Source organism: Agelaius tricolor, unplaced genomic scaffold (genome assembly GCF_023055355.1).
Source record: "Agelaius tricolor isolate 1412-34295 unplaced genomic scaffold, bAgeTri1.0.p SCAF_129, whole genome shotgun sequence".
Taxonomy (NCBI): Eukaryota; Metazoa; Chordata; class Aves; order Passeriformes; family Icteridae; genus Agelaius; species Agelaius tricolor.
Window position 1 is genome coordinate 55,446 of NW_027269389.1, and position 15,044 is coordinate 70,489.

The following is a 15,044-nucleotide window of genomic DNA, read 5'->3' on the forward strand; positions in this document are numbered from 1 at the left end:
GAAAAAGGGAAAATTGGCACAAAAGTGGGGAAAAAATGGGGGAAATTTGGGGACAATTGGGGAAAAAGTGGGGGAAAAGGAGAGGAAAAAGGGGGAAGGGAAAAAAAATGAGGGGAAAAAACCTGGAAAAATTTTGGGATAAAAAAGGAAAAAATGGGAAAATGGCAGAAGAAAGGGGGAAATGGGAATTGGGGGAAATGGGAATTAAAAAAGTGGAAAATTGGCACAAAAGTGGGGAAAAATTGGGGGAAATTTTGGGAAAATGGGGGGAAAATGTGGGGGAAAAGAAGACAGAAAATGTGGGATGAGAAAAAAAACGGGGGAAAAAAGGGGAAAAAATTTTGGGGAAAATCGGGCAAAAATGGGAAAATTTGTGAAAATGGGAAAATTGGCACAAAAGTGGGGAAAATTTGGGGAAAATTGGGGAAAAATGGGGGGAAAAGGTGGGGGAAAAGAAGAGGAAAAAGGGGAAAGGGGAAAAAAAATGAGGGGAAAAAACCTGGAAAAATTTTGGGATAAAAAAAGGAAAAAATGGGAAAATGGCAGAAGAAAGGGGAAAATGGGAATTGGGGGAAATGGGAATAAAAAGTGGAAAATTGGCACAAAAGTGGGGAAAAAATGGGGGAAATTTTGGGAAAATGGGGGGAAAATGTGGGGGAAAAGAAGACAGAAAATGTGGGATGAGAAAAAAAACGGGGGAAAAAAGGGCAAAAAATTTTGGGGAAAATCGGGCAAAAAATGGGAAAATTGGGTGGAAAATGGGAATAAAAAAGTGGAAAATTGGCACAAAAGTGGGGAAAAAATGGGGAGAATTTGGGGAAAATTGGGGAAAAAGTGGGGGAAAAGGAGAGGAAAAAGGGGGAAGGGGAAAAAGAATGGGGAGGAAAAAGGGTAAAAAATTTTGGGGAAAATCGGGCAAAAAATGGGAAAATTGGGTGGAAAATGGGAATAAAAAAGTGGAAAATTGGCACAAAAGTGGGGAAAAAATGGGGAAAATTGGGGAAAATTGGGGAAAAAGTGGGGGAAAAGAAGAGGAAAAAGGGGAAGGGGAAGAAAAATGGGGGAAAAGAAGTTGGAAAAATTTTGGGTTAAAAAAAGGAAAAAATGGGAAAATGGCAGAAGAAAGGGGGAAATGGGAATTGGGGGAAATGGGAATTAAAAAAGGGAAAATTGGCACAAAAGTGGGGAAAAAATGGGGGAAATTTTGGGAGAATGGGGGAAAAGGTGGGGGAAAAGAAGACAGAAAATGGGGAATGAGAAAAAAAACGGGGGAAAAAAGGGGAAAAAATTTTGGGGAAAATCGGGCAAAAATGGGAAAATTGGGTGGAAAATGGGAAAATTGGCACAAAAGTGGGGAAAATTTGGGGAAAATTGGGGAAAAATGGGGGGAAAAGGTGGGGGAAAAGAAGAGGAAAAAGGGGAAAGGGGAAAAAAATGGGGGGAAAAAAGGGGAAAATTTTTGGGGAGAAATGGGCAAAAAATGGGAAAATTGGGGGAAAATTGAATTGAAAAAGGGAAAATTGGCACAAAAGTGGGGAAAAAATGGGGAGAATTTGGGGAAAATTGGGGAAAAAGTGGGGGAAAAGAAGAGGAAAAAGGGGGAAGGGGAAGAAAAATGGGGGAAAAGAAGTTGGAAAATTTTGGGTTAAAAAAAGGAAAAAATGGGAAAATGGCAGAAAAAACTGGGGGAAAATGGGAATAAAAAAGTGGAAAATTGGCACAAAAGTGGAGAAAATTTGGGGAAAAGGTGGGGGAAAAGGAGAGGAAAAAGGGGAATGGGAAAAAAAATGAGGGGAAAAAACTTGGAAAAATTTTGGGATAAAAAAAGGAAAAAATGGGAAAATGGCAGAAGAAAAGGGGGAAATGGGAATTGGGGGAAATGGGAATTAAAAAGGGAAAATTGGCACAAAAGTGGGAAAAAAATGGGGGAAATTTTGGGAAAATGGGGGAAAAAGTGGGGGAAAAGGAGAGGAAAAATATGGGATGAGAAAAAAAATGGGGGAAAAAAGGGGAAAAAATTTTGGGGAGAAATGGGCAAAAAATGGGAAAAAAAGGGGAGAAAATGGTGAAAAAACAGCAGAAAAATGAGGGGGAAGTGAGAGAAAAATTGGGATTTTTGGGGGAAAAATTGGAATTTTTAGGGGAAATTGGGAATTTGGGGAGAGGAATTGGAAATTTGGGTGTGGAAAAGTGAAATTGGGTGGAAAATTGGGGCTTTTTGTTAAAAAAGGAGTTTTGGGTGGAAAAAAATGAATTTTTTTGGGGGTAAAAATGGAATTTTTGGGGGGGAAAAATGAGATTTTTTTGGTGGGTAAAAATCTCATTTTGATGGGGAAAAAGTGGATTTTTAAGGGGAAAAAATTGAATTTTTGGGGGGAAAAATTCAATTTTTTGGGTGAAAAATTCAATTTTTTGGGTGAAAAATGGGATTTTTGTGGGGAAAAAAGGGGATTTTTGGGTGGAAATGGTGGGAATTCAGTGCTGCTGGAATTGTGGATTTTTGGTGCTGCAGAATTTGGGATTTTTGGGGGGTAAAAATGAGAAGTTTTGGGGGTAAAAATGGGATTTTTTTTGGGGTTAAAAAATGGATTATTTGGGGGGTTTAAAATGGATTTTTTGGGGTGAAAGATGAGATTTTTTTGGTGGGTAAAAATCTCATTTTTCTGTGGACAAATTGGATTTTTTGGGGGGTAAAAAATTGAATTTTTGGGGGTAAAAATGGGATTTTTGTGGGGAAAAAAGGGGATTTTTGGGTGGAAATGGTGGGAATTTGGTGCTGCTGGAATTGTGGATTTTTGGTGATGCTGAATTTGGGATTTTTGGGGGGTAAAAATGGGATTTTTTTGGGGTTAAAAATGGATTATTTGGGGGGTTTAAAATGGTTTTTTTGGGGGTGAAAAATGAGATTTTTTTGGTGGGTATAAATCTCATTTTTCTGAGGAAAAATTGGATTTTTAAGAAGAAAAAATTGCATTTTTTTGGGGAAAAATGGGATTTTTGTAGGGAAAAATGAGATTTTTGTGGGGAAAAAAGGGATTTTTGGGTGGAAATGGTGGGAATTCGGTTCTGCTGGAATTGTGGATTTTTAGTGACGCTGAATTTGGGATTTTTGGGGGGTAAAAAAAAGGGAAAATTGGATTTTTTGGGGTAAAAATGAGACTTTTTTTGGGGTTAAAAAATGGATTATTTGGAGGGTTTAAAATGGATTTTTTTGGGGTGAAAAATGAGATTTTTTTGGTGGGTAAAAATTCATTTTGATGGGGAAAAAGTGGATTTTTAAGGGGAAAAAATTGAATTTTTTGGGTGTAAAAATTCAATTTTTTGGGGGAAAAAATGGGATTTTTGTGGGGAAAAAAGGGGATTTTTGTGGGGAAATGTTGGGAATTCGGTTCTGCTGGAATTGTGGATTTTTGGTGATGCCGAATTTGGGATTTTTGGGGGGATTTTTGGGGAATAAAAATGGATTTTTTGGGTTAAAAGTGGAATTTTTGGGGGTTTAAAAATGGATTTTTAAGGGGTAAAAATGAGATTTTTTGGGGGGGGAAAATGAGATTTTTTTGGTGGGTAAAAATCTCATTTTTCTGGGAAAAAATTGCATTTTATGGGGTAAAAAATTCAATTTTTGGGGGGAAAAAATGGCATTTTGGGGGTAAAAATTCAATTTTTGTGGGGGAAAAAATGGGATTTTTGTGGGGAAAAATGAGATTTTTGTGGGGAAAAAAGGGGATTTTTGTGTGGAAATGTTGGGAATTCGGTTCTGCTGGAATTGTGGATTTTTGGTAAAGCCGAATTTGGGATTTTTGGGGGGATTTTTGGGAATAAAAATGGATTTTTTGGGTTTAAAAATGGATTTTTTGGGGGTTTAAAAATGGATTTTTAAGGGGTAAAAATGAGATTTTTTGGGGGGGGAAATGAGATTTTTTTGGTGGGTAAAAATCTCATTTTTCTGGGAAAAAATTGCATTTTATGGGGTAAAAAATTCAATTTTTGGGGGGAAAAAATGGCATTTTTGGGGGTAAAAATTCAATTTTTGTGGGGAAAAATGGGATTTTTGTGGATTTTTGGGTGGAAATGTTGGGAATCCGGTTCTGCTGGAATTGTGGATTTTTGGTGACGTGGAATTTGGGGTTTTTTGGGGTTTTTTTGGGGTTTCAGAGGACGGGGTGTCCATCCCCCAGTCCTACACCTCCTTCCTGGCCCCCGTCTCCTCCTCCAAGCTCTACAACGAGGTCAGGGGGTGCCGGGAGCACGACCGGCACCCAGAGGTACCAAAAACTTCAGTTTGGGGAAAAATGGGGGAAATTGGGAAATTTGGGGAAAATGGGGGGAAAATGGGGGGAAAATGGGGAAAAATGGGGAAAAAATGGGAAAAAATGGGGGGAAAATGGGAGGGAAATGAGGAAAAAATTGGGGAAAATTTGGGGGAAATTTGGGGGGAAAATGGGGGGAAAATTTGGGGAAAATGGGAGGGAAATGGGGAAAAATGGGGGTAAAATGGGAAATTGGGGAAAATGGAGAAAAATGGGGGGAAATTTGGGGGGAAAATGGGGGAAAATGAGGAAAAATGGGGGAAATGGGGGGAAATGGGGAAAATGGGAAAATTTGGGGGAAAATGGGGAAAAAATTGGGGGGAAAATGGGGGGGAAATGGGAAAATTTGGGGGGAAATGGGGAAAAAATTGGGGGAAATGAGGAAAAAAATGGGGGGAAATGGGAAAATTTGGGGGAAATTTTTGGGGGGAAATGGGAAAAATGGGGAAAAATTGGAAAATGGGAAAATGGGGAAAAATGGGGGGGAAAATGGGGGGGAATGGGGAAAAAATGGGGGAAAATGATGAAAAAATGGGGAAAAAATGGGAGGGAAATGGGGGGAAAATAGGAAAATTTGGGGGGAAATGGGAAAAATTGGGGAAAAATGGGGGGAAAATGTGGGGGAAATGGGGAGAAAATTGGGAAAATTGGGGGGAAATGGGGGGAAATGGGGAAAAATGGGGGAAAGGGGGAAAAATTGGGGAAAAATGGGAGGGAAATGGGGGAAAATGGGGAAGTTGGGGGGGAAATGGGGAAAAAATGGGGAAAAAATGGGGAAAAATGGGAGGGGGGAAATGGAGGAAAATGGGATTTTTTAGGGGGAAATTTGGGGGGAAATTTGGGGGAAAAGGGGAAAAAATGGGGGGGAAATGGGGGAAAAATTGGAAAATGGGGGAAAAATGGGGGGAAATGGGGAAATTGGGGGGAAAATGGGGAAAAAATTGAGGGGAAAATGGGGAAAAATGGGAGGGGGGAAATGGAGGAAAATGGGATTTTTAAGGGGGAAAGTTGGGGGAAAAATGGGGAAAAAATGGGGGAAAATGATGAAAAAATGGGAGGGAAATGGGGTAAAAAGGGGAAAAATGGGGGAGAAATGGGGAAAAAATGGGAAAATTTATGGGGAAAAAATTGGGGAAATGGGAAAATGTGGGGGGAAATTTCGGGGGAAATTGGGGAAATTTTGAGGGGAAAAATGGGTGGGAAATGGGGGGAAATGGGGGTGAAAATGGGGAAAAATGGGGGGGAAATGGGGGAAATTTGAGGGGAGGAAATGGGGGGAAAATGGGAAAAATGGGGAAAAATTGGAAAATGGGAAAATGGGGGAAAAATGGGGGGAAATGGGGAAAAAATGAGGGGAAATTTGGGGGGAAATTTGGGGGAAAAGGGGAAAAATGGGGAGAAAATGGGGGAAATTTGGGGGGAAAAATGGGTGGGAAATGGGGGGGAAATGGGAGGAAAAATGGGGAAAAAATATGGAAAAATGGGGGGAAATTTGGGGGAAAATGGGGGGAAATTTGGGGGAAAATGAGGAAAAATGGGGGAAATGGGGAAAATGGGAAAATTTGGGGGAAAATGGGGAAAAAATTGGGGGGAAAATGGGGGGGAAATGGGAAAATTTGGGGGGAAATGGGGAAAAAATTGGGGGAAATGAGGAAAAAAATGGGGGGAAATGGGAAATTTGGGGGAAATTTTTGGGGGGGAATGGGAAAAATGGGGAAAATTGGAAAATGGGAAAATGGGGGAAAAATGGGGGGAAATGGGGAAATTGGGAGGGAAATGGGGAAAAATGGACGAAAATGGGGAAAATAGGGGGGAAAGGGGGAAAAATGGGGTAAAATTTGGGGGGAAAATGGGGGGGAAAATGGGGGAAATGGGAGGGAAATGGGGAAAAATGGGGGGAAAATGGGGGGAAAAATGGGGGAAATGGGAAAAAAATGGGGAAAAATGGGGAAAAATGGGAGGGGGGAAATGGAGGAAATGGGATTTTTAAGGGGGAAAGTTGGGGGGAAATGGGGGAAAAATGGGGGGAAAATGGGGAAAAATATGGAAAAAATTGGGGGAAATTTGGGGGAAAATTTGGGGGGAAAAGGGGAAAAAAGGGGGAAAATGGGGGGAAAATGGGGGAAAAATGGGAGGAAATGGGGGAAATTGGAGGGAAATGGGGAAAAATGGGGAAATTGGAAAATAAGAATGGAAATGAGAAAATATGAGGGGAAAATGGGAAAATTAGGGGAAATTGGGGTAAAAATGGGAAAAAATTGGGAAAAAATTGGGAAAAAATGAAAACACTGAGGAAAAAATGGGGGAATTTTGGGGTAAAATGTAAAATTTAGGGAAATTTTGGGTTTGAAGGGGAAGAATTTCTGGAATTTTGGGGATTTTGTGATTTTTGATTTTGATTTTTTTGGGGAATTTTGGGGAATTTTGCAGGCCCAGTTTGAGACCCCGTACGTGGTGAGGCTGCACAATTTCCACCAGGTGGCGGCGCCGCTGCCCTGCTTCACCTTCCAGCACCCAAACCCAGGTGAGGAATGTTCTGGAAGGTGCTGGAAAAATCCCTGAAATGCTGGGGAAAAAGTCCTGGAAATTCCAGGAAAAAATCCTGAAAATTTCAGGAGAAAATTCCAAAAAATTCCTCAAAATTTCAGGGAAAATTCCAAAAAATTCCAGGAAAAATGCCTGAAAATTTCAGGGGAAATTTCCAAAAAAAAGGGGGGAAAAATCCTTAAAATTTCAGGGGAAAATTGTAGTAAAAAGTCCTGAAAATTTCAGGGAAAATTTCAAAAAAATGGGGGAAAATTCCTTAAAATTTCAGGGGAAAATTCCAGGGAAAAATCCTGAAAATGTCAGGGAAAAATTTAAAAAAATGGGGAAAAATTCCTTAAAATTTTAGGGGAAAATTCCAGGGAAAAATCCTGAAAATTTCAGGAAAATTAAAAAAAAAAAAAGGGGAAAATTCCAAAAAATTCGAGGAAAAAATCCTGAAAATTTCAGGGAAAATTTCAAAAAAAAATCCAGGAAAAAATCCTGAAAATTTCAGGAAAAAATCCTCAAAATTTCAGGGAAAATTAAAAAAAAAAAAAAACAGGAAAAATCCTGAAAATTTCAGGGAAATTTAAAAAATTTAAGGAGAAAAATTCCCAAAAATTTTAGGAGAAAATTCCAAAAACATTCCAGGAAAAAATCCTGAAAATTTCGGGGAAAAATTCCTCAAAACTTCAGGGGAAAATTGAAAGAAATTCCAGGAAAAAATCCTGAAAATTTCAGGGAAAAATTACAAAAAAAAGGGGAAAAAATCCTGAAAATTTCAGGGAAAAATTCCAAAAATTTCAGGGGAAATTCCAAAAAATTGGGGAAAAAATCTTTAAAATTTCAGGGGAAAATTCCAAAAGTTTCAGGGAAAATTTCAAAAAAAAAAGGGGAAAAATACCCCAAAAACCTTCCAGCACCCAAACCCAGGTGAGGAATGTTCTGGAAGGTGCTGGAAAAATCCCTGAAATCCCTTGGAAAATCCCTTTAAAGCATTGGGAAAAAGTCCTGGAAATTCCAGGAAAAAATCCCTGAAAATTTCAGGGGAAAATTCCAAAAAATTGGGAAAAAATTCCTCAAAATTTCAGGGAAAATTTCAAAAAAAAAGGAAAAAAAAAATTGGAAAAAAACCCCAAAATTATTTTAAAAAATCAGAAAAAAAAACCAAAAAAAGGAAAAAAAAATCGGAAAAAACCCCTAAAATTATTTTAAAAATCTGACAAACCCCCCCAAAAAAGGAAAAAAAATTGGAAAAAAACCCAAAAAATATTTTTAAAAATCTGAAGAAACCCCCCCAAAAAAGAGAAAAAAATCGGAAAAGAAAAACTCCTAAAAAAGGAAAAAAAAAAACCCTCAAATTTTTTAAAAAATCTGAAAAAAACACCAAAAAAAAAAAGGAAAAAAACTCGGGAAAAAATCCCTAAAAAAGTTGGAAAAAGACCCCTAAAATCATTTAAAAAATCTGAAAAAAACTCCCCACAAAAAGAAAAAAATCTGAAAAAAAAAACCCTAAAAAAGGGAAAGAAAAACCCTAAAATCATTTAAAAAATCTGAAAAAAAACCAAAAAAAGGAAAAAAAATCAGAAAAAAAACCATAAAAAAGGGGAAAAAACCCTTAAATTATTTTAAAAATCTGAAAAAAAAAACCCCAAAAAAAAGGAAAAAAATCAGAAAAAAAAAACTAAAAAAGGGAAAGAAAAATCCTAAAATCATTTAAAAAATCAGAAAAACACCCCAAAAAATCAGAAAAAAACCCTAAAAAAGCCCCAAAAATCCAGGCTAAAATTTTGCAAATTTTGAGGACAAAAATGGAGTTTGGAAATTTTATTTTTTTTTAATTTTTGCAGATCCCTGTCCCGACAACAGCCGCTACACGGAGCTGAGCTGGCGGGTGCAGGTGGGCACCGTCCTGCACGGATTCGCCGGATACTTCGAGACGCGGCTCTACGGCGACGTCACCCTCAGTGAGGGCGGGGCCTAACGGGGCGGGGCACCCAGGAGGAAATTTGGGTGAAAAAACGGAGAAATTTGGGTGAAAAATGGGAAAAAAATGGAGAAATTTGGGCTAAAAAATGGCGGCTCTATGGGGACCTCACCCTCAGTGAGGGCCGGGCCTAATGGGGCAAGGCCTAAGGGGGCGGGGCCTAACAGGGACCTCACCCTCAGGGCAGGGCCTAATGGGGCAAGGCCTAAGGGGGCGGGGCCTAATGGGGATGTCACCCTCAGTGAGGGTGGGGCCTAACGGTGCAGGGCACAGAGGAGAAAATTTGGGTGAAAAATGGGAAAAAAACGGAGAAATTTGGGCTAAAAAATGGGGAAAAAATGGCGGCACAATGGGGACGTCACCCTCAGTGAGGGCGGGGCCTAACGGGGCGGGGCACCCAGGAGAAAATTTGGGTGAAAAATGGGAAAAAAATGGAGAAATTTGGGCTTAAAAATGGCGGCTCTAAGGGGACGTCACCCTCAGTGAGGGCAGGGCCTAACGGGGCAAGGCCTAAGGGGGCGGGGCCTAATGGGGACGTCACCCTCAGTGAGGGTGGGGCCTAACAGGGCAGGGCACAGAGGAGGAAATTTGGGTGAAAAAACGGAGAAATTTGGGTGAAAAATGGGAAAAAAAACGGAGAAATTTGAGTGAAAAATGGAGAAATTTGGGCTAAAAAATGGCGGCTCTACAGGGACCTCACCCTCAGTGAGGGCAGGGCCTAAGGGGGCGGGGCCTAACAGGGACCTCACCCTCAGGGCAGGGCCTAATGGGGCGGGGCCTAATGGGGAGGTCACCCTCAGTGAGGGCGGGGCCTAACGGGGCGGGGCACCCAGGAGGAAATTTGGGTGAAAAAACAGAGAAATTTGGGTGAAAAATGGGGAAAAAACGGAGAAATTTGGGTGAAAAATTGAGAAGTTTGGGCTAAAAAATGGCGGCTCTAAGGGGACCTCACCCTCAGTGAGGGCAGGGCCTAAGGGGGCGGGGCCTAACGGGGATGTCACCCTCAGTGAGGGCGGGGCCTAACGGGGCGGGGCACCCAGGAGAAAATTTGGGTGAAAAAAGGGAGAAATTTGGGTGAAAAATGGGAAAAAAATGGAGAAATTTGGGCTAAAAAATGGCGGCTCTAAGGGGACGTCATCCTCAGTGAGGGCGGGGCCTAAGGGGGCGGGGCCTAACGGCGACGTCACCATCAGTGAGGGCGGGGCCTAACGGGGCGGGGCACCCGGGAGGAAATTTGGGTGAAAAAATGGAGAAATTTGGGTGAAAAATGGGAAAAAAACGGAGAAATTTGAGTGAAAAATGGAGAAATTCGGGTGAAAAAATGGCGGCTCTAAGGGGGCGTCACCCTCAGTGAGGGCAGGGCCTAAGGGGGCGGGGCCTAACAGGGACCTCACCCTCAGGGCAGGGCCTAAGGGGGCGGGGCCTAATGGGGACGTCACCCTCAGTGAGGGCGGGGCCTAACGGGGCGGGGCACCCAGGAGGAAATTTGGGTGAAAAAATGGAGAAATTTGGGTGAAAATTGGGGAAAAACCAGAGAAATTTGGGTGAAAAATGGAGAAGTTTGGGCTAAAAAATGGGGAAAAAATGGAGAAATTTGGGCTAAAAAATGGGGAAAAGTGGAGAAATTTGGGTGAAAAAAATGGGGGAGAAATGGAGAAATTTGGGTGAAAAAAATGGGGAAATTTGGGAAAAAACCAGAGAAATTTGGGTTAAAAAATGGGGAAAAAATGGAGACATTTGGATGAAAAATGGAGAAATTTGAGCTAAAAAATGGGGAAAAAATGGAGAAATTTGGGTGAAAAAAATGGGGGAGAAATGGAGAAATTTGGGTGAAAAAAATGGGGAAATTTGGGAAAAAAACAGAGAAATTTGGGTTAAAAAATGGGGAAAAATGGAGACATTTGGGTGAAAAATTGGGAAAAAACCAGAGAAATTTGGGCTAAAAATTATGGGAAAAAATGGGTGAAAAATTGGGAAAAAATGGAGAAATTTGGGGGGAAAAATTGGAAAAAAATGGACAAATTGGGGCTAAAACATGGGAAAAAACAGGAGAAATTTGGGTGAAAAATGGAGAAATTTGGGCTAAAAAATGGGAAAAAAAAACGGAGAAATTTGGGTGAAAAATTGGGAAATAACCAGAGAAATTTGGGCTAAAAATTATGGGAAAAAACAGGAAAGTTTGGGCTAAAAAATGGGAAAACACCAGAGAGACTTGGGTTGAAAAGTGGGAGAAAACTGGAGAAATGTGGGTGAAAAAATGGGAAAAAAAAGAGAGATTTGGGCTAAAAAAATGGGAAAAAAACGGAGAAATTTGGATAAAAAAATTGAGAAATTTGGGTTAAAAAATGGGAAAAAAACCAGAAAAATTTGGGTGAAAAATGGAGAAATTTGGGCTAAAAAATGGGAAAAAACCCGGAGAAATTTGAGTTAAAAATGGAGAAATTTTGGCTAAAAAATGGGAAAAAAACGGTAATGTTGAGATTTTTGAATATTTTCACAATTTGGGCGATTTTGGGAAAATTTGGGGAATTTTTTTGTGTTCCAGGCATCCGTCCCGAGACGCACTCGCCGGGTTTGTTCTCCTGGTTCCCGATCTTCTTCCCAATAAAGGTGAGCCCAAAAATCGGGGCAAAAAATCCCAATTTTGGGCAAAAAATCCCAAAGTTGGGCAAAATATCCCAAATTTGGAAAAAATCCCAAAAGAAAATTGGAAAATTGGGGTGAAATTCAAAGAAAATTGGGAAATTTTTTAGGAAAATTTGGGAATTTTAGGGAAAAAATTTAAGTAAAATTAATTTTAAAAAATTAAGATTTTTGGCAAAATAATGATAAAATCAAGGAGATTGGGACAAAATTTTAAGATATTTAAGAATTGTGGGCAAAATTTTGAGAAATTAAGGGAATTGTGAAAAAATACCCCAAAAATTGGAATTTTTTGGCAGAATCTAAAAAAAAATTTCAGGAATTTTTGGAAAAGTTCAAAATTTTTGATTTTAAAATTCATAATTTTTGGGGTTTTTTAAAAATTGAGGATTTTAGGGAAAATTTGTAGGAAATTTAGGAATGTTTGGTGAAAATTTTAGGAATTCTGGGTGTAAAATTTTTAATTAAATTGGAAATTTTGGAAAAATTCTAGAAAAAATGAAGAAATTTGGGAAAAATTGCAGAAAATTTTTAGAATTTTAGGCAAAATTTTTAAAAAATTAAAATTTCTGGAAGATTTTTAAAATTTGGAGGTTTCTCGGTAAAATTCTGATAAAATTTGATAAATTGGGAAGAAATTCTAAACAAATTTTTGACTTTTTGGTGAAACTCCAGCAAAATTAAGGAACTTTGAACAAAATATTTTCAAAAATTGAATTTTGGAAAAAGTTCCAAGAATTGTTTTGAAATTTCTACAAAGTTTCCAAAAAATTTTAAAAATTGGGTGAAATTTCCAAATCTGTGAAAATTTAGAAGACGTTGAAAGAATTATTGCAATTTTTTTCCGAAAATGCTTAAAAATAAAAAAAAAAAAAAATCAAGAAAAGGTTAAAAATTTTTAAATCAAATTTTAAGAATTCCCAAAATTTGGGAAGAATTTTTTTAAAATCTTAAATTATTTTTGAAATTTTGGCAAAAAAACCCGGAAAATTTTGGTGGAAATTTGATGAAATTTAGGCCATTTCCTGGCGGCCATTTTGAAAACTGGCGGCCATTTTGTGAGGGCGGCCTCAGGGTGGGCGTGGCCAAATGGGAAAATGGCGGCCGAATTTGTGGGCGTGGCCAAAAGGGGGCGGCCATTTTTGAAACCGGTGGCCATTTTGTGAGGGCGGCCTCAGGTTGGCCAAAGGGAGGCGGCCATCTTGGAAAATGGCGGCCATTTTGTGGGTGCGGCTTAAGGGGTGGCAGCCATTTTGAAAACTGGCGGCCATTTTGTGAGTGTGGCTTTAGGTTGGCGGCCATCTTAGAAAATGGCGGCCATTTTGTGGGTGTGGCTAAAGGGGTGGCAGCCATTTTGAAAACCAGCGGCCATTTTGTGAGTGTGGCCTCAGGTTGGCGGCCATCTTGGAAAATGGCGGCCGACATTGTGGGTGTGGCTTAAAAGGAGGTGGCCATCTTGGAAGCCGGCAGCCATTTTGGGAGTGTGGCTGTGAGTTGGCGGCCATCTTGGAAAATGGTGGCCGACATTGTGGGTGTGGCTAAAGGGGTGGCAGCCATTTTGAAAACCGGCGGCCATTTTGTGAGTGTGGCTTTAGGTTGGCGGCCATCTTGGAAAATGGCGGCCATTTTGTGGGTGTGGCTTTAGGTTGGCGGCCATCTTGGAAAATGGCAGCCATTTTGTGAGTGTGGCTGTGAGTTGGCGGCCATCTTGGAAAATGGCGGCCGACATTGTGGGTGTGGCTTAAGGGGTGGCGGCCATTTTGAAAACCAGCGGCCATTTTGTGAGTGTGGCTTTAGGTTGGTGGCCATTTTTGGAAATGGCGGCCATTTTGTGAGTGTGGCTTTAGGTTGGCGGCCATCTTGGAAAATGGCGGCCATTTTGTGAGTGTAGCTTTAGGTTGGCGGCCATCTTGGAAAATGGCTGACTTGATGGGTGTGGCTTCCTAGGGGGTGTGGCTAAAGGTGGTGGTGGCCATATTGGGGGCGTGGTTTAGCAGTAGGGATGGTTTTGATTGGTTTGGGGGCCATCTTGGTGGGTGTGGCCACTCCCAAATTAAGCTGGTGGCCATATTTGTGGGCGTGGCCACCCTCTTTGACTTTAGCGGCTATCTTCATGCGTGTGACCGTTAAAAATAAATTTGGTATCCATCTTGGTGGGCGTGGCCATATTACATTAACCTGGTGGCCATCTTGGTGGGCGTGGCCCAAAGCAGAGAGCGGCCATCTTGGACCAGGCACCCATCCTGGTGGGCGTGGCCACCCTAAATTAAAAACTGTGCCAATTTTGGTGGGCGTGGTCACTCTAAACTGCTCTGTCAGCCATCTTGGAGGGCGTGGCCACCCATACTGACCCTTTTTGCTTCCTTGGTGGGTGTGGCCACCCTTAATTACCCCAGCAGCCATCTTGGTGGGCGTGGCTACTCACAGTGTTCCTGTCGGCCATCTTGGTGGGCGTGGCCACCCTCAATACCATAGCAGCCATTTTGGTGGGCGTGGCCACCCTAATTACCTCAGCAGCCATCTTGGTGGGTGTGGCCACTCACACTACCCCTATCGGCCATCTTTGTGGGCGTGGCCACTCACACTACCCCTATCAGCCATCTTGGTGGGCGTGTCCATTCACACTACCCCTATCGGCCATATTGGTGGGCGTGGCCACTCACACAGCTCCTTTCCGCCATCTTGGTGGGCGTGGCCACTCACACAGCTCCTTTCCGCCATCTTGGTGGGCGTGGCCACACTGACCCCTCCCCTCTCCCCCTTTTTTCTTCCCCCCCTGCAGCAGCCGGTGCCCGTTCGGGCGGGGCAGGAAGTGTCGGTGGCCTTCTGGCGCGTGGCCACGCCCACCAAGGTGTGGTACGAGTGGGCGGTGACGTCACCGGCGTGCTCCGCCCTCCACAACCCCACGGGGCGGAGCTACACCATCGGCCTGTGACGGACGGACGGACGGACACAACAAAGCTGCCCTGAGAGAGACGCGCGCGGTTTTTGGGGAAGGGAGGAGGGAAAAAAAAAATTGGGAATTTTGGGGGAAAAACTGGAAAATTTTGGGAGAGAAAATAAAAAAGAAGTTTGTGAGTTTTGAGGGAAAAATAAAAAAAAAATTTAAAAAAAATGGGAATTATGGGAAAAAAGGAGAAATCTGGGGGGAAATCTTGGAGTTTTGGGAGAAAATTCAAAATGTGTGTGGGGATTTTAGGGGGGGAAATTTGGATTTTGGGAGGATAAAGTTGGGGGTTTGGGGGGAAAATTGGAATTTTTGGGGGGGAAAAATTAAAAAAAAATTGGGAGTTTTGGGGAGAAAATTGGAGGAAAACGGAATTATGGGATAAATAAAGGGAATTTTGGAGAGAATAATGGAATTATGGGATAAAAAATGAGAAATTTGGGGGAAAATCCAGGAATTTTTCGGGATTTGGAGGGAAAAACTGTGAATTTTGGGGAAAAAAATTTTCCAGAAATTTTGAAATTTGGCGGGGAAAAATGGAGAAAAAATGGAATTATTGGATAGGGAAATTATGGGAAAAATCTGGGAATTTTGGGGTTTGGGGGGAAAAATTGAATTTTTGGGGAAATCT

General features: G+C 41.2%; 1 protein-coding gene across 4 annotated transcripts in view; it reads left to right on the top strand.

Moving 5' to 3' along the window:
- PRMT5 (protein arginine methyltransferase 5) overlaps positions 1-14,536 on the top strand; it is a 53,884-nt gene extending 39,348 nt beyond the window's left edge. For all 4 annotated transcript variants that reach the window (XM_071420217.1, XM_071420218.1, XM_071420220.1 and 1 more), the window contains 5 exons: positions 4,156-4,265; positions 6,741-6,834; positions 8,687-8,803; positions 11,369-11,433; positions 14,249-14,536. In XM_071420217.1, the coding sequence (XP_071276318.1) occupies positions 4,156-4,265; positions 6,741-6,834; positions 8,687-8,803; positions 11,369-11,433; positions 14,249-14,401 (539 nt within the window). In that variant the 3' untranslated portion in view covers positions 14,402-14,536. The remainder of the gene's footprint in view (positions 1-4,155; positions 4,266-6,740; positions 6,835-8,686; positions 8,804-11,368; positions 11,434-14,248) is intronic.
- The last annotated feature ends 508 nt before the right edge of the window (positions 14,537-15,044 follow it).